Source organism: Arachis hypogaea, chromosome 3, assembly GCF_003086295.3.
Source record: "Arachis hypogaea cultivar Tifrunner chromosome 3, arahy.Tifrunner.gnm2.J5K5, whole genome shotgun sequence".
In the NCBI taxonomy this organism is placed as follows: Eukaryota; Viridiplantae; Streptophyta; class Magnoliopsida; order Fabales; family Fabaceae; genus Arachis; species Arachis hypogaea.
In genome coordinates, this window is record NC_092038.1 from 131,333,618 (window position 1) to 131,361,159 (window position 27,542).

Sequence of the window (27,542 nt, forward strand, 5' to 3'; positions counted from 1 at the left end):
TTTTAAGAAATTGGACACGATGTGCCTGATACAGAACATGTGCCACGCTCTTAGTGGTGACCATGCACCGTTACTGCAAGCTATTGCTGCGTCGATGGAGTTATGGCGGTCAGAAATGATGCTGATGCCATCAATGGTAACAACAGATCCCCGCAAATTGGTTAAGAAAAACTCTCACGCGTGTAAATCCCGTTAAATTAGTAAATAATAAGTTGATAAATTATTTCTTAATAAATAAAATTAGAAATATGAATATTATATCAAATTAGGATAGAGCTCATCGAAATAAGAATTTTGACATTAATTTCGAAGAAAACGGTCTAAGATTGGACCGAACGGGCCGAACCGGTTATACCGGGCCCCAACCGGCCCAGCAATTAAAATGAACCCAGCCTTCTCATCTTCCCCAATTCAGCAATATACAGCGCTGAAACAAATAAGGGGGGAAGGAGAAGAGAAGCTTGCCGAAAACCCTTACGGTAATTCAAAACGCCATAACTCATCCGTCCAAGCTCCGATCGCCGCACCGTTTGTGGCCATGCGTCCACCACGTCTAGCTTTACGTTTCTACTGGAACAATTTATAGGTAAGCCATTAATCACTCTCAGTCACTCCTTTCTCCCAATTTTCAAAAATATTGTAGGGGTATTGAATTTCTTTACTTTTTGATGTTTTAGGATCCAATTAGTTTGAGAAAAATGTTCACTCTTACTTATATGAAGCTTGGGTAAGGTGAGGATATCATAAATTTGATTTAAATTACTGAATTTATGTTTTGAGTATTAAATTGGGTATATATGTGTTATGAATGTGTATTAGGTTGTGAATAAATAATTAAAGTTTGAAATTGTGGACGTTGGAATTTTGCTGGAGGCTGGGCATTAGTATTTTGATTGAGCTTTGGGGCTGTGTTTGTGTTGGGTGAATTGCTTTGGTCGCTACGTGGGAATCGGCCAAGGTATGGTTTATGTTTCTTACATTTAATATATAATGTTATGTGAAAACTTAGTCTAGATGACTGTATGATATGTTGGAATGCATGTGTATATATTTATTGTTAGTATCTTGTGAGAAAACATGTCTGGCTTGGTGCTGGTTGATTAATTGATGATTTGGAGAAGTATGGACTTGAGGTATGTTTATGATGGTGGTTGTTGGGATGATAAGGAAGGCTATATTGTGTTATAGGTCTAGGATTTGTAAACTATGGTTTTTGGTTAGTTTTGGTTGATGAATTTGAATATTGTAAGTGCATTATTGTTAATTTAAGGTAGGTTTATTGTGCTGATTATTAAAATGAGGAGAAAGGGGTATATTGTATTGAAGAATGCAGGTTTAGTGGTGAAAGGAAGGGAGTTTTTGAATGAAAATCGAGGTTTGGGAAATTTTGCAAAAGTTGGTTTTTGGCCGAACTTCGGCGAGACATAACTTGGCTTTCGGACCCTCAATTTGCTCCCAACTTGTTTTATAGTAAAAATTGGGTTTGTGAAGTTTATGCTATTCGAATAACGGGAGAAAAATATTTTAAATCGAAGAACTTATTGTTGTTGGAAGATTGTACCTAAAAACTTTTTTTTGCAATTCTGCAGCGTTGCCATTGAATCTGTTTTTTTTTAAAGAACGTATGTCCATGCGTATGCGTGACCCACGCGCACGCGTGGCATGGATTTTTGGCGATGCGTATTCGTAAGGAGCTAGCAAGCATGTTCACGCGTACGCATGGCCCACGCGTACGCGTGACACGAGGGACTCACTTACGCGTACGCGTGGCCCCTATTTCAGCAAACATGGTTTTCAGAATTTTAAATCGCACTTCAACCTTCTAAACCTCTATTTTCATTCCTCTAGTCATTAATAATAGTATTAAACCTGATAATCAGATGAAGTTAGGAAACGGGAATAACTTGGAGGTGAAGTAAAGTTGAAAAGTGATGAATTGATTATGAAATGTTATAGATGATTATGTATGATACTTGGCTTGATAATCAAATGAATGATCATGTATGATACTTGGTTTGAATGATTAAAAGATCTGAGGTACGAGATTCCCTGGATAAAGTACCGTGGCTTGTCACCACGTGTACCAGGTTGAAAACTCGATACTCTGTTGACTCTATGACGTAAGGGTGACCGGACACCTATAAATTCTCGGGAATGGTACCCTCATTGAGCAATTTGATATATGCATGAGAAAAAGCTTTGCATAGACTCATGAGTTTGCCTAAGTGCATTTACTTTGTTAAGTGTATATTTGCTACTTGCAGTGCTTGTAACCTTCTTGTGTTTGCTTTTATCTGTTTATTTGTCTGTGAAATACTGACGCAGATGGAGGTATAGAGGAATGGTAGTATGGGACTTAGATTTAAGATTAAGTTTAGTTAGGTCTAGATACTCTTAGAAAACCATCTTTTATGCCTTCTATTTAATACTTTAAGCTCTATAATCTGAGTGTCGGCATTCTAGGATTGCCTCTGGCATTCTCAAGACCTTATATATTATGTGTGTGGCACATTTACCATACTAAGAACCTCTGGTTCTCACCCCATACTATGTTGTTATTTTTCAGATGCAGGTCGAGAGGCATCTCGTTAGGCGTCTGAACTCCTGAAGCGAAGTAGTTTCTGGGTTATTTTGTTGTACAGTGATGTATATATATGTACTTATCTTTCTCTCCGCATAACTTGTTCTTTTTTATCCTCTTAGAGGTTTATGGGGAGACAGAATTTTGTTTATGTACATTTGGGGTTTTGGATATGTATATATATATGTGTAAATATTCTCCGGCCAGCCTTGACTTCGCGGTTGAGTTAGGGGCTTGTTATTTTGTATCTTTGGCACTCTATTCCTACTTTTATTATCTTATGTTTGATAGTTATAGTTTTCTTAGCACGCAACTTAACTCGTTTCGTGAGCGTTGAGATTTTATTTTGCGATTTTTATTTCATCTATTCTTCAAAATTCCTAGTATATTATAATCTTCCTGCTATTATATGTATACATTATATTGTTGAGGTCGTAATACCACACCACCTTTGTTTTACGGCTTAAGTGTAAAGCTCAGTGTGGTAGGGTGTTACAACGCGTCTGCTGTCTTGCCCCCGACTATCGCAAACGCAATAGGCACAATGTTTTGATTCCTATCTTGTGCAACCGCCACTAGAAGTACACCTTTATATTTTTCGTACAGGTGTGTCCCATCAACCTGCACCAATGACTTGCAGTGTCTGAATGCTACAATACACGAATAGAAGCTTTAAAAAATGCGATGGAGAACTCTTATACCTTGAACCTCCTCACTCTCACGGTAAACGGGGGGCGTTTTTGAACATGAGACCTTGGCATCTTCACAGTTATTACTTTCAACCATACTGGCAGAGTCTGCTAAGAAACTTTCCAATCACCGAAAACTTTTGCTATAAATTTCTGCTTTGCCAACCAAGCTTTGCGGTAACTTAAAGTGTAGTCAAACCAGGATTGAACTTCTGCAATAATAGAATTTACCTTTATCGATAGGTTTGCTTCGACCAACGGCCTAATAGCATCTACAATTGTGTCTGAGTCTAACTTGTCATGATCTTGTGAAATCGTGCCCATGGTGCACGTGTGTTTGCCATTGTATCTCCTTATCTCCTAACAAGCTTTCTTTTGAATCAAGCTAGCTCGGATAAGCCAATCGCACCCTACACAATAACCCTTGCATTTCGCATAGAATATCCGCGACTCAGACTCATACACAGTGTAATCAACTCCTCTAAAGATAGTGTAGGTTTTTATTGCAGATATCACCAACTCTCTAGAACCAAATTCCATTCTGATACTAAACTCAACATCTTTCGCTGCAACGTTGCCTTCACCTACGACATGCGAACCACCATCAGTCAAATAAGGCAAATAAAATGCACACGGGTAGTAATTTGAATTAATAATCATAACATACTCATATTCGCATACTCAAGAAATTCTGAGGCATGCATGGCTTCGAGATTCAGAGTCCCCATAAAAGACGGAACACCAAAGGGGTGCTGTCTTACAATCGCATCCGCTTCATTTTGTACTGCCGGATTGCCTGTCAAGTCTCCGAATCGTTTTCGTCATCGGCTTTGTAGTTAGTTTCGAACTCCTCTTCACTGTCGTTGTTATCTTCTTCCCAAGCTATATCCCTGAGCTCATCAACATTGACCTCCTCACCAACCGCGTCCAGCCCTACTGCTGTTCGAACTCAACATACAGCTCTATCATCGGCACGTGAAATCAGGTTTGTTGATAAATACAGAACATCTGCTGCATACTTACGTCGTCAGTGATGGACATTATTTGAAACTGTATCGGCCCACCAAATACTTATACAGGATTCTTGTATAACATGTTGCTCACCCTTTTCGAAATGTAACTTTGTATGTTATCACAAAGACTATTTTGCAACTCTACAAAATTCATGGTGCATGGAATAGCTTGAAAATGGATATTCACAAACAAAAGTCACTTTTTTGCGTGTGTTTGGTATAATCTTCCCATTATAATACACTCACAAATTTGCAACACCTTCCATAATTTCAACCTCACCTAACCCGACTTTTTTTACACAAGTAACGGTAAAAAATTCACAACTATGACATATACGGAAGAGAGAGGAATAGAAGTAGAAATAAAGTGAGGGACTCCAAATGAACTTCAAATCGTATTTATAGACAACACTCTTGACTAAAATATTTTTTCTCTTCAAAACGCAACCTACGGTTTGCGTCCTTAAAAAAACTAACACCCAAAAAAACGCAGCCTGCGTTTTGTTGTTTCAAAAAAACCTTAAAATATTGTCCATCCATAAAAATGCAGAATGCGTTTGGACCAAAAAAAATTAAAAAAATAATAACGTGAAAACAATAAAACGGAGGCTGCGTTTTATTATTTTGATGAACAAAAAAAATATAAAAAACTATTGAAAATAGTAAAATGCAAGTTGCATCTATACTAACACCATAGCAGTAAAATTTTTGTTCATCCGTCTATTTCATTGCACTACATCATTATTGTTTTCATATAAAAAAAATGAGCCTAATTTTATTTTGAAAATTATACCAAATATTAATACTATACATTTTCATAAATTAAAAGTTAAAAAATAACTTATGAACCTATCCAAATAAAAATAAGATTTAATTATTCTGTTAGTTCCTATAGTTTCACCAAATTTTTAATTAGGTCCATATACTTTTTTTTCTTTCAATTGGGTTCTTACACTGTTTTTAATTTTATAATTACATCATTTTTATGTTAAAAATGTTAAAATTAACATCATATTTTTACCAAAATACATGCGGTCAAAGATTTAATTAAGTTTTTAATTATAAATACCTTTAATTTGCAAAGAAATATTCAGTTAACTCTAATATTTTTTACACTAGGAAATACTTAATTACAAAATTAAAGAAGTGGAAAAATTAGGTCCATATATTTTTTTCTTTCAATTGGATTCTTACACTGTTTTTAATTTTATAATTACATCATTTTCATGTTAAAAATGTTAAAATTAACATAATATTTTTACCAAAATACATGCGGTCAAAGATTTAATTAAGTTTTTAATTATAAATACCTTCAATTTGCAAAGAAATATTCAGTTAACTCTAATATTTTTTACACTAAGAAGTACTTAATTACAAAATTAAAGAAGTGTAGGAATCCAATTAAAAAAAAAGTATAAAAACCTAATTAAAAATTTAGTAAAACTATAGAAACTAACAAAATAATTAAACCTAAAAATAACCATGGTTGCATTTTAATCTGATATAACCTAATAGTAGTTGTAGAAGCACTAAAACCCATGCTTTTCATTCCATTTATTAATTTTCATCCCAAGTTTTTAATATAAAAAAGATTAGCTAATATGGTATATAATAAGATTATTAATAATAAATACATAATAAATATATATCTTTTTAAATTTGTAATTTTTAACATATGTATTTAGAATATAAAATAATAAAATTTATAAAAAAAAATTGTACAGGATCCAAAATCTACGCTGCAACACGACTTCTAGAATGCAGATGTGTTGCTACTTGCTAATGGTCATAGAAGGGCTATGCTTAGGGGTAGCAAACGGTCAAAATCCGCTTAATTCATAAAAAAAATAGATAGGTTAAAAATTTGAAATCATCAAATTTAAAAGTTTGTTTAATTTACACCATTTAATTTGTGAGTTTTGACAGGCTTTAACAAGATGGGATAGACTTTTTTGGTGGGCTAAGTATTTTTTTTATATAACTGTTTTTAATAAATTTTTATAATGTTATTGATCTATAATTATAAACTTAAAAATATTTATTTATATATTTTGGATAATATTTGTTTTATTTTGGACAATGTTAATTTTATTATTTTATTTAAAAAATTTAGTTTATAATTATATTTATTACATATTTATAATATAAAAATTTTAATATTTGTGAATTTAAAATTTATAAATTTATTGAAATGATTGTAAAATTATATATATTATTTAATATTTAATCATTTATAAAAAAAATATTTGCGGGTTTAATCCGCCAGCCTGCTGTTAGACAGGACGAGAGAGGAATTTAAGACCGCCTTACTAAGTAAAACAGGACGACCTGACAAGCTTTTCAGACGAAACGAAATTTTTCATTTGTCATCCGCCTACATTCTAAAAACGTTAGTAAAATGAGGCAAACCCCATTATTACTTAGAGTCTAAGACCATTCATTTCAAAATAACATAGAATAGAGAAAATTCCAAAAGCCAAGATACATATAATCAGCCATATGATTTTGACTCATTTGCTTGAGATATGACTCCCACTATCCGGTTTCTCTAAAGTTATATTAACACTTTCGAGAAAAAAGCACATTATTAAATAGTAGAACCCACAAATAATACATATTACAAATTTAAAAAAGATTAAAGCATCACTTTACCACTTTACTACTATTATCACTTTAGAAGATTTTTTTTTTGTAATTCCTAATAAGTGAACTTCATGTGAAATTGATATTTAAAAATTGTTTGATAATTTGACAAGTTTAATTAGATTATCTAAATCATATAATAATTTTCAACTATCAACTTCACGTATGAAAATAGCATCTTCATCGTAACAATGACCTGATAATGGTCAAGATGTAATGGTCAAGATGTAAAGACATTGACATACCTATTTATAACATCCAAGAGAGGGAGAAGATGAAAAACAGAAACAAATAAAATAGGAGTTGAAGAGAAAGGAAAAGTGTACGTGTGAAGAAACACAAGAACACACCAGGTCCTTAAAAAGTGCACCCTTAAGGTTACAAAAACAGACTGAAAATTTTGTTGGCAGATGATAAACTACCTCATGGACTTTGTCTACATAAGCCAACATTGGATAACTCCTCTTTAACAACCCACAAGAGATGCCTTGTTGGTAAAAACTGAAAGCCTATGAACAAGATATGTACCTTAACGAGGAACACTTCTAATGAGGACCAACTGAAAGATACAAACACTAGATAATTCACAGTTGAAATTAGGAAGAGAGAAGGGGTTAAAAGGAGGCTCAATAGAAAGCCTATCCCGACCATGGTAAAATGGAAAATAAAAGGTCGTCCTGGAGCTATATATATGAAAAAGAAAGTAAAGGCAGGTTTGTGGATATGAACAACTTGCACTTCAAGTATGCAGCACAAATGTCAAAAATTTCAGCTACTCTTATCTTTTCTACTCATCCCAAATCCTGATACTTCCAGCTAGCGCATCTCTCAAAGGAAAAACCTGCTTTGAATATGATCTCATTGGAGGGAACTATAATGAAAGCCGGATGCCTTGCTCTTCCCTATCAGTGGAAGAGTGGTTTTTTTCTCTCTCAGCCATGAACCTTTTATATGGGACAAAACCTCTCCCACAGGTTTCAGTTCTCATTCTAGGCCTTAGCTTGGATGTTGCTCTAGTTTCGCTTGGAACAATATGGCTAGGAAGTTCCGATTTTCCTTCCCCCTTGCCAAAGCAATGCACATTTATGTGTACAGGAATTGGTTTGCATGCCTCAATTGATGAAGGTGAGGGTCTGCATGTGTTTGTTACCGATAGAGTCATCCCGAAAAGCTTTACAGTCTGACCAAATGATTCTTCTACCATGCTTGCTTTGATTTCTTTCTTGGATATCTGGATGTTACGATAAACAAAATAGAAAAGGAAAAGAATATGACATCATATATCTTTTTCTAAGGATTGCCAATATGACATAGTATTAATATTGGAGTCAATAGAATGAATTGGAATTGTAAGTACCACAAGAGGGTTCTCATTGTGAGCTGAATCGGCATTTAGTCCAGCTTCCTCGGATGGGGTTTTGGGTTCCACAAGTGTAAATCCGCTTGAATTGACCCCGCTAACGGATGACATTGGGGATAAGCTTCCGTTAGGTGTATCTGAATCTGAGGAACCATGACTGTCTGAACCAACCCCAGTTAACACTGACTTGGGAGATTGGTTCTCTTGATCAAAATCTGCTTGTGACTTCAGAGAATTAGACCTGTTCGGCTGCTCTTTGACGGAAGTTATTTTATTAGGAGTCCCTACTAGCTTACGGGGGTAAGGATGCATCGGCTTTCGTTTTGGTCTTGGAGGAGGAATTTCAATTGACTCTGCAGAGTTGATAATCTTACCACTAGAGTCACGGAGAACCTGCCATGAATATATAACATAGAAGAGTTAAAGTGAATTCAAGCATAGATTAGTTAACCCTTCAATACCAAAGAAGATATTACTTTGGATACACAGTGGTCATTAACATTCAAACATACTTTATGGTTACTAGAATAGAGCAGTAAACCTTAGAAAAAAACTTCTGAGCATGACTTCGAATCTGAACAGCAGTCTTTGTGCCAACATGTTCTGTGGTGAAACAATAGAGGACTCCAAAACTTTAGAACAACCACAATCAAACTTCTTTAATGCTTATTTATATCTTTCTTTGGCTAGAAATCCTAATAGTACACACTCCATAGAAAATGAAGTTTGAAAATTAATGATACCTTCGATACGACGCCAGGCCCTGCCATGTAACTTTAAAGCCTCAAGAAACTTCTTGTGCTCTTCATCCGTCCACCTCTCTCTTTGTTTCTTGATGGTGTACGGTTTCCTCACCTATTGAAGTAGGGAGAAACTTGATCAAAACAAAGTTGACACCAGCACACAAAAATCAAATCTTAACATGCCAAAGCCACAAATACATGAGAATCCAGGGAGAACCTTGAGAGCACCATCATTTGTGGTTGAAAACTGGTCTTTGAGTTGAATATCTGTAACAGAATGCAGTTCAGAACCCGAAGATACTTCATTTCCCACTGGAGGACTACCCTGTGATGTGGTAACTCGATTTTGATCCTACATTAGATTCAAACAGCATGTATATAGTTATAATGTGATCATTAATTCATAACAGGAAATCATTTATCCACCAGTCACTAATCTTCCACGAAAATTCTTCACTTCACGTGAAAATACTTCCAAAAATTAATCAGCAATGAAAGCTTCTGCATTCTCTTAAAGGGAGGAAAGCAAAGCAGGTTCCTGCTCCTAATAAATTGTTTCTTGGGGCGAATCATTTAAAATTTACACTATCGTGAAGGAACGAAACCCATGTATATTTGACATTTGAAAACAGAAAAACCATAACATTAGAGTCCTATGTTTCCCATCATTTTGTCAAAACTCTGCTACCATTGACAATTTCAACTTCCACATGAACATGAGACTATGATAATATGTATAATTATCTATTATTGTTTCCATCAAAGGCCAAAAAAAGGATATAGCAGGGAAAATTTTATACGTACGTGAATGGCCATAACTGCAGAAACCGGTGCTCAAACTCAAAAGTGCCCAGCTTTCTTCAACTTTGTCTTCCCTCGCCCAAAAACAGAAACAACAGACACCAAAAAAGCCACTCTTTGCTTACTCAAATCCCCACCCAACAATAGTATGGTCTACATAAACAATCAAATGAACAAATTCTGTACAGAAAAAAGGACTTTCTTCCCCAGTTCCATGTCTCACCACTTTCATCAAACACCAATTTTCAGCTAAAAAACTACATACAGAACCCTCTTGGCTATAAGATCCGGTGATCCCGCACTACAAAGCATGTTCATGAAAAAACAATAGTATCCACACAAATCTGGATCCTTTTGTATAGAGAACCAAGAAAACTCATCAGAATCTTGTTTGCAATATAGAAAAGTGGAAATGGAATGAGTCACCAAAAATTGAAGGAAATTGTGAGGGAAAATAAGCAAAAACAATAGGAGGAGATATTCACAAACACCTTGCAGGCAGAAATAGAAAACAGCGTGTTTCTTTTTTTCGATCACCGGAGCAACCAAACTCGTCGTGAATTGGCACCGGTGATCAATGTAATCAAGCTCCTAAACACACTCCGATGAGAAATAACCAAAATTGTTTGGTGTAAACTACAGAGAGAGAAAGTTCTAAGCTTTGAAACGTTATGAGGAGAAGAAGTGAAGAGAAGAGGAAGATGGAAGTTACAAGTGAAATCTCTGACTCTCGAGAGGGCTCTCATGGTTGTGAGAAAAAAACGAAAAAGAAAAAGGGGCAAGGAGGGGGTGAGTGGTGACACGTCAGATGTTTGATTTCTATTTTCATTTTACTTGAAAAAAAAGTCATATTTTTTTAAAGGTAAAAACGACTTCACGGAAAGTTGATATTTGAGAGTTCGTTAGATGAAAATTTAGTCAAATCAGTCAAATCATCTAACGGCTCTCAGGTATCAACTTCACTTAAAGTCGACTGCACATGAGTTTCTACTTTTTTTTAAATATTCTAAAAACAGTATTAATAAATATTTTAAAGGTATTTTTAAAAATATATATATAAATAAAAATACTTTTTAAAATTCCAATAATGTAAACTGAAGGAAATTTTTTTGATAAAATATTTTTCTGTAGTACTAAGTATACAAATGAACAAAAAATATAGCATTTTTAAACATTTTTAAATTCATATTTTTAGCAATTAAAAAGACAATTATTAACTAAACTCGTTTTATTATTCCGACATCGAAATCTCGAGAATTCAAAGGAATCTTGTGGCTCATGTCAAAGGAGTTTGCGCACACGTGGCGTTCAGTGGTGGCGTAGGTTCCTCGCTTTTTTGAAAAACGGAAATTTTGTTTTACTTCGGTGGGCGGAGGAAGCAGACTGTGGATAAAGTCGCACGCGCGAAATTTTGCTACGCGCGGCTTGGGCGTGCCACGTGTGTCCATTCATTTCCCTGCACAAATAAGTTGTGGCCGATGTTCTTTTCCTAATTTTCAAAACAGATAAATGTCACTATTTTGAATTTATCCGTCTCCCATCAAATATTCCCCTTATCTTCTATTATTATTATTATTATTATTATTATTATTATTATTATTATTATTATTATTATTATTATGTTGTGTATATTTTGAGGAAGATCTGATAATTAAGAATATCTATTATTCATCGTCCAAAGATATAATTTCTTCATTAAATTATCAAGAGTGTTTGGATTAATTATTTACTAATTTAAAAATTTTGTAAATTATAAAATTTAATTTGATGTGCACACAAAATTTTATTTATATTTCTTACTTATTTATAGTAGTTTTGACTTTTTGTTATATTTTTTTCATATAAAAATGTCAAAACCTTTCATCCAATCATAAATACGAATAGTTTTTTTATTTAAGATGTATGTCGTCATTTTTGTCATGTAGATTATTAGATGTGTTTATTTTGTTGTGACTTTTATTAAGATAAATAAAACGAATATAGTTTTTTCTGTTAAATTTTTAATGTGAAAAATTCACAAAAATACACACAAAATAAAATACAATATGATAAAAAGTTGAACAGAAAACTATGCTAGGAAAGGAGGAATTGAGAAACACAAATAGAATCGAGAGTGACTGAATGAGCCAGAGCTGTGCAAATGGTGCAGTACAGACATCACATGGATAAATATTTTAATTGAAACAAAAAAAAGATAAATGATATAAGAAAATAAAATAAAATTGGATTCATTATATTATTAATGTGAGGATATTTTTTAGGCTAAAATATCTTGAGCCTCTGAAAAATAAGAAGAGTGTGGGTTGAGAAGCCATGCATGATTTGTGGATCGAAAATAAAAGAGGGTCAGAGGGACCCTTGCGCTTTTGGCCACGTCACAGCCACATGCCGTCACACTTAAGAAACAACGCCACGTGTCACAGTGGAAAGAAAATAGAGTTCGTTCTAGACCACTCGTTTCTTTTCTCATTTTTTATTAAGCTCAAAATTCTCTGGCCACATGTTTCTATTTAGGGTTTTTAATTTAATTAAATTAAATAAGAAAATGGTAGAGGGTAAGTATTAGGCAATGCCAGAGAGTGGAAGGCTGCAATCAGCGCTAAAAATGAGGCCCAACGCAGTGTCTGTGCTGAAGAGGAAGAGAACTGTCTAGTAGTGCGACTAATCTTTTTTTGTGGACTCATTATGTTATTTAATTTAATTATATATTATTATTATATTAGCTTTACTAGTAAGTGTTTTAGAAGTAAAATATGATTATGATGATAATTTTTATGAGTTTCTTTTATAAAACTTATTAACAAAATTCTTACTAAGTTATCATTAAAAAAAATATTATTTTTGTTTCATACTTTTATAAGATGAATAAGTAGGCTAAAAAATTTTGATATGAAAGTAAAATGAGTGATATAGTTTAATATGATAATTTTTTGTGTTTTTTAAAATTATGGGAGAGTTCGATTTGTGTTAAAAAATTAAAAAAACTCACAGTATACAACTCGGACCATGCTAGTTTTTTGGTAATGAAATTTTGCTTCACAAATCGTATGGTCCGATTTGTAGCCGATGAAATTTGAAATCTGAAACGTGGAATTCGGACCCTCCGTTTTTTGTTCTGGTAATTTTTTTTTACATGTTGAGAGACACAATTCGCAGGATTCAAATTCTGCTTCTTCTGATCCCACAACGAGGTGAAGTACCTCTTCTCCCTATATGCGAGTCCAACACTTCCTTTACTTCCATAAGTATAACGATATAAAATAAATATAAGAAAAATGAGTTTTTAAAATTATTATATTAACGACAGTTGTCTTAATCATTGTAATATTAAAACTCAAACAAATGTAAAATGTATAATTTGAGAACAATGCAAAAATATTTTATATTTATCGATCACATCATGGAAATTAAACTCCTATACTAATATTAACAAGAATCTTGTTAACAAGTGTTTTTTATAGGTTAAATTTGCTTTTAAATTAAAGATCGGACTTTATTTTAAACGTATTGTGTAAAATTAAAAAAATGATAATATTACTTTTATTTTTATAATGTTATTTTACACGTTATTTTTTGTATTATATATTTATATAAATTTATAAAAAATAATATTGGTAAAATAAAAGTGACAATCAATATTATCATGTGTAAATTTCAGGCTGTGAGTATATTTTAATAATTTAATCCATTGGTTTGGTGTGTCTGAATCTTGATTAGCATTAATGAAGCCATATTGATGTTGTTCTGATGCTTGAAATAGCCAGGAGCCCAGGACACGTTGTTGAGTTTCAGTCCTTTGTTTTTGCTTTTGAGGTGATTAAGACTGGGTTTTATTGTTGCTTTGCCTTTATTAATTAATTTGACAATGATGATTGATAACCCTTGGCTTTTAAACTCTTCCCTAAAGTGGGATTTCTTGATAGTTTTTCTACTTTAGCTTCATATATATATATATATATATATATATATATATATATGACTTTATCAGTAATGCTTAAAAAAAATCTAAAGTTATTTTATATAACATAATATTTATAATTTTATACATATAATATTTATAATTATATATTTATTATATTTATAATTATAATAATTATAATAATATTAATAAATATTAAATAAAATAATTTTAAATTATTTAAATTTATTTTTATTGTTTTTCAAACATTATATAATGTGGCTTTATTTTCATGTTTACTTCTACCAAGTGGTTAAGAACCCCGAGGTTGCTGTATGATTTGCTATTGTTATATGTTTGCTTTAATCAAGTTTTTACTAACTATTTTTGTTAAAAAATATGAAATATTATTTACAAATTGATTTTTATATTTGATTTATTGATTTCAGATTAATTGTTGTAATGTTTTATAAGTGAATATTTTAGAATTATTTCGTTATTTTCTTAAAGATAATTACAAGCAATGATTTAATTTAAAAAATTTATCTAATATAAAAATTTAATTATAAAGTTTAAAATGATAAAAATTTAAGTAAATATTTAATAAATTATATAGACGATCAAAGTAATTAGGATTTTTTATCTTTTACAATATCTTTTAATCAAATAAATTATGAATTAATCTATCGTAAATTTGAACTTTATTTAAGAGTTTGTGTTGGCTAATAAATTAAATTACCGTATATATAAGGCGAGATCGAAATACTTATATTTTATTTAAATAGACGAATTAACTAATTACTACTCCACTAACTCAAGTTAGTTTTTGTATTCTTCTATTATAAAAGCTACTACTATTTTGAAAAATAACTATTTTTATTATAGTTTCTACTAATTAAAAACACTCAAGTAAAAGTTATTAGCATTATATTTGAATAATTTTTCGCTTTAGAAATTAATCGTTTGATATTGGCCGCGAATACTTAAAGAATTAGCACCTAGCAATAATTAGGGAGTAACACTAGAAAAATAATAATATAAATTATTTTATTTAATTTAATAATTGTAAGTATATATTTATTATATCTAAAATTTTTTATTTATTTTAATAATAATTAAGAATTACAACACATTAAAAAAAACAAATTATGACTCCCTTTAGTTTCAAACTATATAGCCTTCGATCATTTTCATAATTAGGTAGTGCGTTGTATTTCATATAGAAATAAATAATAATGCGTTTGGTTCACTTAAGATTTTTATAGACATGCTGCGTCGAGTAGTCAAGTTACTTGAAATACCGAAACACATAATTAGAGTTGAGTGTGAGGATTGAGAGTTTGGAATTGAGCCAGCCAATGGTGGTGTCATTAGCTCTTAGGGATGCGATACGATATACTTGTAAAGATATCTAAAATAAATGAATAACATATAATGGTGCTATATATTTAAAGAATATCGGATGGAGTTATGGCTATGCTACAATATCGTGATTACAAATGCCCTAGGTGGAGCCGCCATGGCCGGTGGGTGAGCCTTCCACATTAGGATAGTAATGGGTAGGATAGATAAAATTTGAACTCAATCATAATTTTATCTACAAATTTCGATTTAACTCTATTAATTTATCTTATAATTTAACTCTAATCTTATTCACTTTCAATTTATAGATATACGATCTTATCTGTAAATTTTTACAAATATATAATATTATTATATAACCTAATGAGTATATAAATTAAAAATTTAATACAAATAATACAATCGTCTCATAAATAATATAATCATCAAATATTCAATTCTATATAAAATTTTTTGCTTAGTTTAATAACACAAACACAAAAACATTATGATATAATGTTGTATTTATATATCATTAAAATAAAATTAATTTTTATATAAATAAAGGTGTTAAATTATTAATTGATAATTTTAGTTTAATGGTAACAACTTTTTGCACTAAGTGAGAGCACATACCTATAATATATATATATATATAGAGTGTGAATTGGTCGCACTTAAATCTGATTTACACTCAACCCTATCTATAGACTACAGTAGATCAAATATGAATATGTGATAATATTTTTTATTAATATTAGTCAATATTAATAATTAATTTTTATTTTAAGATTTAAATTTTAATATTTAAAATTAAAATTTTAGTATTTAAAATATAAAATATGAATAAAAAATAATAAATTTTATTAATAATATAATATTGCTCCTAATGAAATTGATGACATGATATACTAACTAAATTCTAAATAAGCTCTTGTTTATCTTTATTTTCAGGCTGAGATTTTATTCGAATCCTCTCTCATCTTGGTGTACAAGCTGAATTATTTTATGTAAAATACGAGAGAATTAAGTGTGCATAGTTTGTATTTTATTTTTAATATCTTTTATTTTAAAATTTTACAAAAAAGAGATAAAACAGTCAAAATATTTTTTCATAAAATCTTAAAAATAAAAGAAAAATACAAATTTTTTTTGGTGACTGAAATAAATTAAACAAAGAAAAACAAAACAAACAAAACAAGGAACTTCTTAAATAGAGGGACAGTCCCGTTTAAGACTACTCTTAAACTCTTCCCAAGGTGAAAGAAGCTCCACATGCGAAAGTTGTAACTTCATCACCATCTTTGCCATAGTATCTGCCACCGTGTTTGAATCTCTCATAATCAAACGGAAGTCAACACGCCAATTCCAATGCATGATAACTCTTATTTTAAGCACCAATGGATCAATAAACCCAAAACCATCTTGAGTAAGAAGATTAAATGCTTCCACACAATCCGTCTCACAAATAACATCTCGTTGACCCACATCCCAAACTAAGAGATATCCTCTCCAAATAGCAAATAATTCTCCTTGAAGAATACTATTACTCTCAATCATTCCCAAACACCCCCTTTGCCAACTCCCATTACAATCTCTAATAACACAAGCAAAACCAACACTATCACCCGAACCAAAATAACTAGCATCACAATTAATCTTAAAAGTACCAATGGATGGGGGATTCCAAAAACCATTTAGAGTAGAAGGAAGGGACATACGTTGTAATTCAAAAATATTCCTAAGCTCCTTTTCTGAAGTTAATGCCAGACAAATCACTTTTTCCAGAAGCCAAGTTTCATGGGGATTAAATATGTCATTATTCCTTACTCGCCATATCCACCAAAGTCCCGAAAAGAACTTGAACGGATGCTCTCTGCTATGATACAAGAACCAGTTCTTCAAATCCAAAGGATGACAAGAAATATCCAACCTATGCCAGACAAGCTGAGCTTTTGGACAATCCCGAATACAATGTAAAACCGATTCCTGGCTAGAAAGACATCTTGGACACCTATCCGATGACGACATCCCTCTTCTAAAGCGAAAACTTGCGGTAGGAAGAGCCTCCCTAAGACACAACCAAGCCAAAAACTTATGCTTTTCCGGAACAAGCTGACGCCAAAGCCAAAGCCAATTCTCCCGCTCCTCCCAACCAAATAGTTGCTTACACAACCACAAGAAACCATTGTGTGAGTTATAGACTTTGGCAGCAGACCCACTCCAATACCAACCCACTTCCGGACCTGCTTGTTCATCTGGATTGTAAGAGAGAATATTACCTTTCAGATTTTGAGATAAAGGAGAATAAAGAGTATCAAAATGCCACCTACCAACCGACCAAATATCTTGTATCCAGAGATTCGAATCAGAAATGTGAACATAATCCATCTCATTAGATAACCGTCCTTCTCTCCTCCAACTAGAAAACAAAAAATTCTGGTTCAAATCTCCAATACACCAAGCAAACCCATCCTTCAACACTTTCCAAGCCTTGCAAAGACACCTCCAAATGGGAGAGTCCTTGTTCTTAGGATAACTAAAACAGTCATATAGAGATGATCGGTACTTGGCATCTAACAATTGGATCCATAGCTTGTTTGGCTGCTGGAAAAAAGTCCAAACTAGCTTCCCAAGAAGAGCAATATTTACACAATAAGGATCTCTAATCCCCAAACCTCCATATTTTTTTGGAGTAACTAGTACCTTCCAACTAACAAGATTCAATCATCTTCCATCAACTTGTCATTTCCAAAGAAAATTCCTCATCATAGACTCCAATTTACTAATGATTCCTTTGGGAAAAATAGAGACCTGCATCTAGTACGTGGGAATAGCGGCGGCAACAGAATTAACCAAGCAGAGTCTACCAGCCCGATTGAGTAAACTCCCTTTCCAGCTTGCTAGCCTACTCCGAACCTTATCCAGGACACCATTGAAAGCTGAACGAGTCACCCTAGAATGGCTAAGGGTAACTCCAAGATACTTGCCCAAGTCCTGGACAAATCTGATAGAGGATACCCTGGTGAAAATCTCTTTCCTTGTTGCAGAGACATTCTTAGAGCAAAACGCTTTAGACTTCTCCACATTAATCTTCATCCCAGATGCTTTGCAAAAAGTCTCTAAAACCAACATCACATTTTGCACTTGTCTCTTTGTAGCTTTACAGAATAGAAGCAAGTCATCCGCAAACATTAAGTGGGATATTCTTGGTCCCCCTCTAGAAATAGCAACCGTCTCCCACAAGCCCAAATCAACCTGATGACTAATAAAGCATGCCAATCGCTCCATACACAACACAAAAAGATAGGGTGACATAGGGTCTCCTTGTCTAAGACCTCGACTAAGAGTAAAGCCATTCAGACGACTCCCATTCCAAAGAATAGATAAAGAAGAAGCAGTGACACAATTCATAATCAAATTAAGTGTAGGAATAGGAAAACCAAAACTCTTAAGGGTATGAGCTAAAAACCTCCAGTCAACTCTGTCATAAGCCTTCTCCAGATCAATCTTAAATGCCAGTGTGCCTTTCTTTGATTTAGTCTTCTTCATAAAGTGGAGGACTTCTTGAGCAATAATGATGTTGTCAGGAGTTCCTCGTCCCGGAATAAATCCTCCTTGAAGCGGGCCAACAATATCCGCAAGATGAGGACGAAGCCTATTAACAAGGACCTTCGTGATGATCTTGTAAACTACATTGCAGAGACTAATCAGCCTGAAATCTTTCATAGATACCGGTGATTCAACCTTTGGAATGAGAACCAGTAAAGTCTCCAACATTCTCGGATCAAGAGTAACACCGGAGAATGCCTGCTTAACCATCTTCCAAACATCAAGACCAATGATCTCCCAATATTCTTTGAAGAAGAAAGCTTGAAATCCATCAGGACCCGGAGCTTTAAAAGAGTTCATGTGAAAAACAGCTGTTCTGACTTCCTCCATAGTAACTGGTGTCGTAAGATTATTGCAAACTTCCTCATTTAGAGAAGGAAGATGCACATCACCAAGGCAACCCAAATCAATATCATCCAAATGACAGAATAAGCTTTTATAGAAAGACTCTGCTTCTTGACTCAGAACCTCTGGATCAGTTTCCCACACTCCATCCTTAAGAAAAAGGCCATGAATCTTATTATACTTCCTTCGCGCAAGAGTTTGAATATGAAAGAATCTTGTATTCCTATCCCCGAACCTAACCCACTGCTCTCTGGACTTTTGAAACCATAGGAGCTCTTCTTACACTAGAGTATTATTATAATCATCAAGCAACTGTTGCTCTTTCTGACGCAAATAAATACTATCCACCACTTCCAAACGCTTTTGTAAATAATTAATCTGCTTCTCTAATTCACATTTCTTAACAAAAATGTTACCAAATACCTTCGAGTTAAACTCTAGTGAATTCTTCTGTACTTCCGAAAGCTTGCCATGAATCCCTCTATTACCAGACCACCATGACTGGTTCACAATATCCCTATACCCAGGATGAGTAGTCCAAGCAGTAACAAATCGGAAAGGTCGATTCCCTTTAGGCTGAGGACGACCCTTACAACGCATCAGAATAGGGCAATGATCAGACTGAAGCCTATTTAAAACTTCTGCATAAGCCTCTGGAAAGATAGATAACCAACTACTATTTATACAGACTCGATCAAGCTTTTTTGCCACGTCAACATAATTTTAGTGAAAATAAAAATACTTTTAGTGAAAATAAAAATAAATTAATTAATTTACAAATCACATTTTTGTATGGGTGGTAAGTAGAGAAATTCGTCCCGCCCTGCCCCGTCTATAGTGAAGCAGTCATAAAATTTCACCTACCTTGTCTAAGTATAGGTTGGTGGGCTAAGTCCACTAAATCTCCTATTTTTTTACCATGAACTATTAAATAATATATAATTTTACAATTATTTTAATAAATTTATCATTTCTAAAAATATAAAAAATTATAATTTTTATATTTATAAATATTAAGTCTTTATAATTATAAATATTTAATAAACATAATTATAAACCAAGTTTTCATCCAAACCATAATTATAAATATTGTCTCAAAAGCAAAATAAACATAATCCAAAACATAATTATAAATATTGTTTCCAAAATAAAATAAACATAATCTAAAATATTCAATTTTCATGTTCATTCTCTTGTAAGTTAGGTTGGAAGAAGTTGGGTTTTGGCAAAAAAAATTATAAAAATATTCTCTTGCCAAGAAACACTAAACCCGACAGAAAAGACAATCCCATCCCACCAAAGTCTACCAAAATCCGCAGTTTAAGCGATATAGATTAGACGAATTTTTGCTATTTGACGACCCCAATTTTTCGGTCTAATCCATCTTTTTTAGCAGACTACACAAACTAGACCGGTGAATTTAAGCCCGTTTGTCACCTCTACATTTCCGGATAGATCAATCAAACCTGTAACTTGTTACAAAGTGATGAGCTAACTTGTTTTTATTTGGCCGCGACCAATAAGCTAATTTCCAACCACATGATAAAAAGTCAAAAACTAAAGCCTTGCAGCACTGCACCCACTTAATAAAAACGAATCGTCGTCACTTCCAAAGGCTAAACTAAACTGAGACCGAACTTCCTCTTAGTTTGTCCTAACTTGCCTGAAAATGGCAGATGCCCAAGTACCAATCAAGATGCCTAACATTAACAATAGAGATGACATGTCACATGTAAATACGTGAAGTAGTGTTGCGTTAATTAGTTCATGATTGCATTCCTAACTTGCAAAATAACAATAATGGAGGATCATATTGGCACTTATAGTAACACCAACACTCCCAAATCTATTGCCAATAATCAATTGCCAAACACTTCGAATTCCATAAGATTACATTTCTTAAATGGCCTCGAATAAGCGTACACATATACAAGGTTGACATGACCTAAATGGAATACACCAATGCAAACCAATCTAGATAACAATGTTCCTTTTTCTTTATTCTAAACCCACGTACCATTAAATTGACGTTCATCATCAAGTTGGCAAATTACAATAATAACACACACGCACATTGTCATTATCTAGTTGCAAATGATTCTCTACTAAAAAAGTTATTCTAAACTTTTAAAAGCAGTAGTTTGTCAAAGCTTTATTAAATAAATAAACCATGGTTAAACATACTCGCATTTACTAAAGAAAAGACTTATGTCATCATGTTTTTATTGAATATTGATTAACATGTTGCAAAAGAACATAGTTGTTGAATTTTGTTTTAAAACACAATAAAGTGAATCGTAAAAAAAAGAAACATGGGACAAAAAGCAAATTTTAATTTTTTTTAATTATTTTAGATATTACCATCAATAACTAAAAAAATCAATACAACACTATAATATTACTCCTTGTAGTTTTTTATTGAAGATGCAATAATATTCGCAATATCCAATATCTTATTGTAAAATATTTTTTAATTTTTTAATCAAATATTTTAAATAAATGAAATAATAGATGACAAATTCATCAACCATTTTTTGCAATTTTTTTTTCATTGTCACTGTCATCCAACTCTCAGAATGTTTCTTTATCATGCCTGAAAAAGTCCAAAAACTCCCAGCATCGCAAGCCCAAGTACACCACGTTTGTCAAAAATACTCACAGACAACAAACAATTCATGAATATTTTTAACATTTTTAATTACTACATAGTACACATAAATTGTCATTAGGATCAATAACACTCAATGTGCTCACCCTCTTTTTAGTATTAGCTCTATTAACTAATACAAATCAAATTTTCGGCTCAAGATGAAACAGCTCTTTTTAAATAATTTTAGTAAAACTATAACTTTATATATCTTCTGATACCATTTATGCCTATAAAACCTACACAAAAATTAATAATAAACATCCATTCATTTTTTTATCTAACTTTTACGCAACTGAATCTTCTCTTTCTTATGTCAATTTGACTAATTATAAGACACAATAAAATTGACTAAACAATTCTGATTTTCATTAGTTTGTCAAAGCTTTATAAAATAAATAAAGCACGGATAAACATACTCGCATTTACTAAAAAAATTGGCTTGTCTCATCATGTATTTATTGAATATTAATGTAACATTTTGCAAAAGCCATAATTATTGAATATCTTACATCAAATAAAGATTCGAGTTTTCAATTTAACAACTAGATAATAAATATTCAACTATAACTAATAATATATTAAAATTAATATTATCTCACAAAAATATATCATATTTTACTGAAAAATGAACATTCTCGATATATCTATTGCTCACATTATTTAATATTTTCATTGTCTATCTATATTTTTCTTTTTAGTTTTCCTTTTAGTAATTAAGCTAGAAAGAGGAGAAATTAGGAGGTAAAACATCTAGAAATCTTTGTTTGGTGTTTACCAGCTATCTGAACATGATATATGCGAGTATTATGATATTGAGAGATGCTGGTAGCCAATCCCTATGCATATATATACACCATGGTATGGCATGTGGAATGATAAACATAACATGAACAGAGTCACTATGCTTAAGAAGATTGACAACTTGAAATTCTGCTACAGCATACTGTCTTTTACAATTATGATGATGATGATAATATATAGGATGATATAAGATAGGATATAATAAGTACATCTATCTATTTATATACATGAGTACAGAAGTTAGTTATAACAGAAAGACAAACCTTGAGTTGAATTAATTTGCTGCTGCAACAGATAATTCTAGTTAGTGAATAACATAATTATTCCTTTACTAAAGCTTCTTGATTTTTTTTTTTATCATTGTTGTATACTCTAACAAACTAGCATGTATATTTACATTATTATTAAAATATTTGATTGATAAATCATTGGTGTAAACTGATCTATATATACTTATACTATTAAATTTGATTTTCTTTTAAAAAAATAGTATATATTTACAATGGATCAAAATTTATTAATCATTATGTAATTTGATCCTTCTTAGGCAAGTCTACATCAGCCACAAAATCATCAACCTTCTATAATTTTTATCAGACAATTGTATAATTGTAAATATAGCAAATATCCTTTTTTTTTGTTAAGAAATAAAAATAGAGAAATTCTATGCTGTTTTTTGTTTTGGTATTTAAATTATCCAAATTAATTTTTAAAGTAAAAAAATATTTAAAATGTATTAAATATTAATTAGGTATATATTTTAATAAATTAGCCCCATTTTGTAAAGCACCCTAACAATCACCAAAATATTAAATATCAGTTGAAACTCGGATGCTTCCAGAATCGTGAGGTGGCATCAACAATGTAGAAAAAGCCCACGACAAACTAAAGGGCCCAATCGACTATATGAATTTGAATTTCAGATCCAATGGGCTCAGAACAAGTTTCTCAATGTTCGCGTCAAAGGGCCGCTACTCTACTCTTTTTCAAAACCGCACAAGCCGGGGGCGTTCGTTCTTTGTTCTTTTATCGTCCTCAGATTTGTTAAGGGTTTGTTTGGATACAAGTCTCTTGGTAATTTTAAATTTGGTGGTGTTATCATCATCATATTTTAATGCCAGCTTAACGCATTAAAGGAAAATGAAACATTACGCGAGATTTTATTTTGGGTGAGTAGGGTAAATTTGATTAAGAGGTTATTAATGCTTTTTATTTTCTAAAGCGTGTAATACTTTATATTTGATAGATAAAAAATTTAAAAGAATATTCTTAAAAAACACCTATTATAATTATAATTTTAGAGTATTTATATATTTTAGTCCCCACAAAATTTCGGATCAAATACTTTATTCTCTAACTAAAATTAATTCTCCATTAGTTCTTAACAATTATCTTTGTCAGTCACTTAAGTACTTTGCTCCGTCAATTCTAACGGAATACAAAATAGTTCCTGACAATTTTAATAGGGGATAAAATAATCCATGACCCCTTCTGTTCAGAAACGATACCATTTTCTTTCAATTTCTATTATATCTCGCATAATCCTAACATTCATACTCTCTCTTTTTTTCACCTTCACAATCTTCTTCTCCATCTTTTCCTTCCTCCTCTTTAACTCCAAGATCAAACCATGGCATAACTGCCATACGTATCGCACCTACCTCAATATGTCATGAACCACACACTTCCCAAATCTCTGTGACTGGTATACTCACGTCTTCCGCACTTCACCCACCAGAAGTATCCACCTCCACGTTTTCGATAACAGCATCACCTCCAATCCCGACAACGTCCACCACATCCTCAAGACCAAGTTACACAACTATCTCAAGGGCACATTTTTCTTCACTTTCCGGCAAGTAATATAGATTGTTGGATATTAGAACATCGTGAGAAGATTTTTTTCGACATCATATGCAAATTCTCATTTGAAATAGATCTCGAGTGCTTTATTCCTTCTTTCCCGGAGTCCAAGTTAATAGACAGTTTCGACCTCGCATCTAAGCTATCAGTACAGCAAGTAATGTCGTCGTCGTTGCTCATATGGAAACTGAAGCGATTACTGAACATTGGTTCGGATAACAAGTTTAAAGAAGCAATTAGAGTGGTGGACAATGTGACAATGGAGATGACAAGGAAGAAGAGGAGGGAGATGGCGGCAACGACAACCAATCTTAACAAATCGAACTTACTGTCTAAATTCATGGGATCCATCGAAGAGAACAAGTACTTGAAAGATATAGTCATTAGTTTCCTAAGTATGAATTGGTTGAGAACAAATTGAGGATTTTAACATTGAAGTTGTAGAATGTGCATTGTATAGCTTGAATTTGCAGTGTTAAATTGTTAGAATTATGCGAGATATGATGAAATTAATTGTTAAAAAATCAATCGAATAATTAATTTTAATTAAAAACTAAAATATCTGATCTAAAATTATTTAAAGACTAAAATAAATAAATACTCATAATTTTATTATTACAACTTATATGATTATACTTATTGAGACAATTTTATTTTATTATCAATTTATAATTATAAAGATGGCTAGCAAAATAGTGAAATTACATCCACAAGCTTCCTTGGTGGAACACGTGTTTTCAATGTAATTACATTCCTGCCCTACATATACATCGTTATTTACAACTTCTGTCCTTTTTTATCTTTCTTTTAACCTATTTGAAGCTGAAAAGTTGAGGAAACTACTTATCTCTCAAACTCTCTCTCCTGCAATGTTGTGATCTGTTTCAAGGTCCCTATTTATCTGGTGTAAAGTTCTCAGGGGAGTCGTTTGTCCAGTGGATTGAAGGGAGTGAATCGAGCAGCAATCCCAAAACCAGCATTTAGCTGGAGAAAGTGAAAATACTAGCTTTTTGATAGGATGATTGCGCGCCTTCAGATTGATTTAAAAAATTTTCAATTTTCCATTCAAATTCTAAAACTGTTCTACACTCAAACCCTCTCTTTCACTTGAAAGAAGATATTGCAGCAATCCCAATTAAATTTTCCGCCCAAATTTGATTTTAAAGGAAGTGGTTGTACAGTTGATTGAGCGGGAATTTTTCCGCTCAAATTTGGCCCAATAAAACAAATTTCCTAATTCATCTATCTCCTCATGCTCCCATTCACTCTCATAACTACCCTCTTTTTTCCGAACCCCCCTGACATTCTAAAACTCTCATTCTCATCCTCTGAAATCTTTTTCCGTTGAAAATCTTGAGAGGGAAAACAGGAGATTGCGTTCCCAATAAGAAGAAGGTGTGTCGCCGGCGATTCTCTCTCATCCGTTGCTGCCGGAATGTCTCAGACGGTGTCGATCCCCCGTGACAACACCTCCACAGATGACATCACCAAAAACGCCCAAGCATCGTCGAATGGGGTGGCTGCCGCTGCTACGAGGCTGAGGATCTTCATTAAGTTTTACTCAATGTATGGGCACGTGGAAGGCCTAGCAAGGAGGCTGAAGAAGGGCGTGGACGGCGTTGAGGGAGTGGAAGTGGTTCTCTACAGGGTGCTGGAGTTGCTCCCGGCAGAGATTCAGAGTATGGATACCATTTTTATAGTTTATTTTTTTTAATTAAAAGTTGAAATCAAGATGATGCAATTGTTTAATTTTTTAATTTAATGATTCCATACAAAAGAAGATTTGCCATTAGTCCAGCTTAGTTCATGACTTCATTCTCCATATGCCAATGAAATGGAGTAATTTGTCAGTGTTGAATTGTTTAACGAGTATATGATAATCCATGCTTCAGTAAAAACATTAAAGAAGATGAAGTTTGTGTTGCTGCTGAAACCTGAGGTTATTTTGTTGGAGAAATATTTTTTTTGTGGTGGTGTTGTGTATTCATTGTGTCATCTTTGCTTAGCATTTACCTGCAATTTAATGATACCTGCTTGCTTTATGATCAGTTGGCGGGAATGAAGGGGAGTTTGATGGATGGAAGTGGTCGAGGCCTAATGGAGGGCATGGAAGACTAACATCAGCACTGAAGACATAAAAGATTTAAACAAAAGGTATTGCCTAAATAAAACTATATTTTATTTTTTTTAAAATATTTTATACAAAACACTTTCCTTATGGGTGTTAATCATAGTCCAAAATGGATTGAGTTGAATTTGTCATTTTCCTGTGAATGTTATGGATTGAGTTCTACTAATATTTGGAGCAAAATTTACATAAAATTTTGTAGGTTACAGATTATGATTGGTTAAAAAAATATATGCATGTGCTTTTATTAAAACTTGGCCCAAATTTGGTTTTGTTTATGGGTGTTAATTTTATTTTCAAAGTGTTTTATACAGCTTCATGTACTGATTGATTATCCATATTATATCCAATATATACTCACAATTTGTGGACATTCCTGAATTATTTAATACTGTATAATTTTCACTTGGATTTTTAGATGTTCCTATTAAGACATTAAAGATATATGGGGCCGAGCCGCCGAGCAACCCTACCTATGCATTAGAAGAACCAATTGTTTCAGTTGGTGACAATGAGATTCATGCCTGTATTTATATGTGATCTTATATTAACGACTATTACTCTAAAGGGCCTCAACGGTTTTTATGTTGATGAAGATTGGTAATGGGTTGTTTAATTAAACTTAAATGATGATCAGTTATTTTTTTTTGTTTTATTGACTAATTATATTTTTCTTTCCTTTTTTAACTGTAATAAATGTTTGATATCTACATTTTAAAGCAAATGTTGCTGCCTCTCATACTTTACCACGTGTTTTGCAGATTTTTCATGTTTAGTGGACAGAGTGATGGAAAAGAATGACGTTTCTTTGGTTTCATCCGGTGATAAATTAAGTTACTATATTGAGTGATTAGAGGTAAGTGTAATGGCGTCTGTTGCATAGATTTTTTGAGTTTTTATATATTTGCATGTGTTATGCTCCCTTTTTTCTTTTAAAGAAAATCTAACTTTTTACTGATTACTTTTCTACTGCTTATTGAAGGAGCTCGAGTCTTTTGCAGGTAGACAAGATAGAATCATTTACAACGAAAAGCACATTGACAATTTTGGTATTGTTCACCCAAAGGTATAGGT

At 32.5% G+C, this 27,542-nt stretch overlaps 1 protein-coding gene and 1 long non-coding RNA gene across 2 annotated transcripts; one reads left to right on the plus strand and one right to left on the minus strand.

The window, feature by feature from the left end:
• Nucleotides 1–7,201: 7,201 nt before the first annotated feature.
• On the minus strand, nucleotides 7,202–10,971 carry LOC112791685 (protein REVEILLE 2). The gene is made up of 6 exons (XM_025834611.3): nucleotides 9,834–10,971; nucleotides 9,247–9,381; nucleotides 9,030–9,141; nucleotides 8,828–8,889; nucleotides 8,284–8,679; nucleotides 7,202–8,157 (listed from the first exon to the last, which is right to left on the minus strand). The coding sequence occupies exons 1-6, from the start codon at nucleotides 9,843–9,845 to the stop codon at nucleotides 7,798–7,800; spliced, it is 1,077 nt and encodes a 358-aa protein (XP_025690396.1). The 5' UTR covers nucleotides 9,846–10,971; the 3' UTR covers nucleotides 7,202–7,797.
• Nucleotides 10,972–26,389: 15,418 nt separating this feature from the next.
• Nucleotides 26,390–27,505, plus strand: LOC112771428 (uncharacterized). The gene is made up of 3 exons (XR_003187062.2): nucleotides 26,390–26,494; nucleotides 27,230–27,324; nucleotides 27,451–27,505. It is a non-coding gene; the product is annotated as an uncharacterized lncRNA (long non-coding RNA).
• Nucleotides 27,506–27,542: the final 37 nt, after the last annotated feature.

Coding starts and splice junctions, on each gene's coding strand:
- LOC112791685 (XM_025834611.3), bottom strand. Junction 8,890..9,029: donor GGCCTGGCGTCGTATCGAAG/GTATCATTAATT, acceptor GTTTCACCACAG/AACATGTTGGCACAAAGACT. Junction 8,680..8,827: donor CTCAGAAGTTTTTTTCTAAG/GTTTACTGCTCT, acceptor TATTCATGGCAG/GTTCTCCGTGACTCTAGTGG.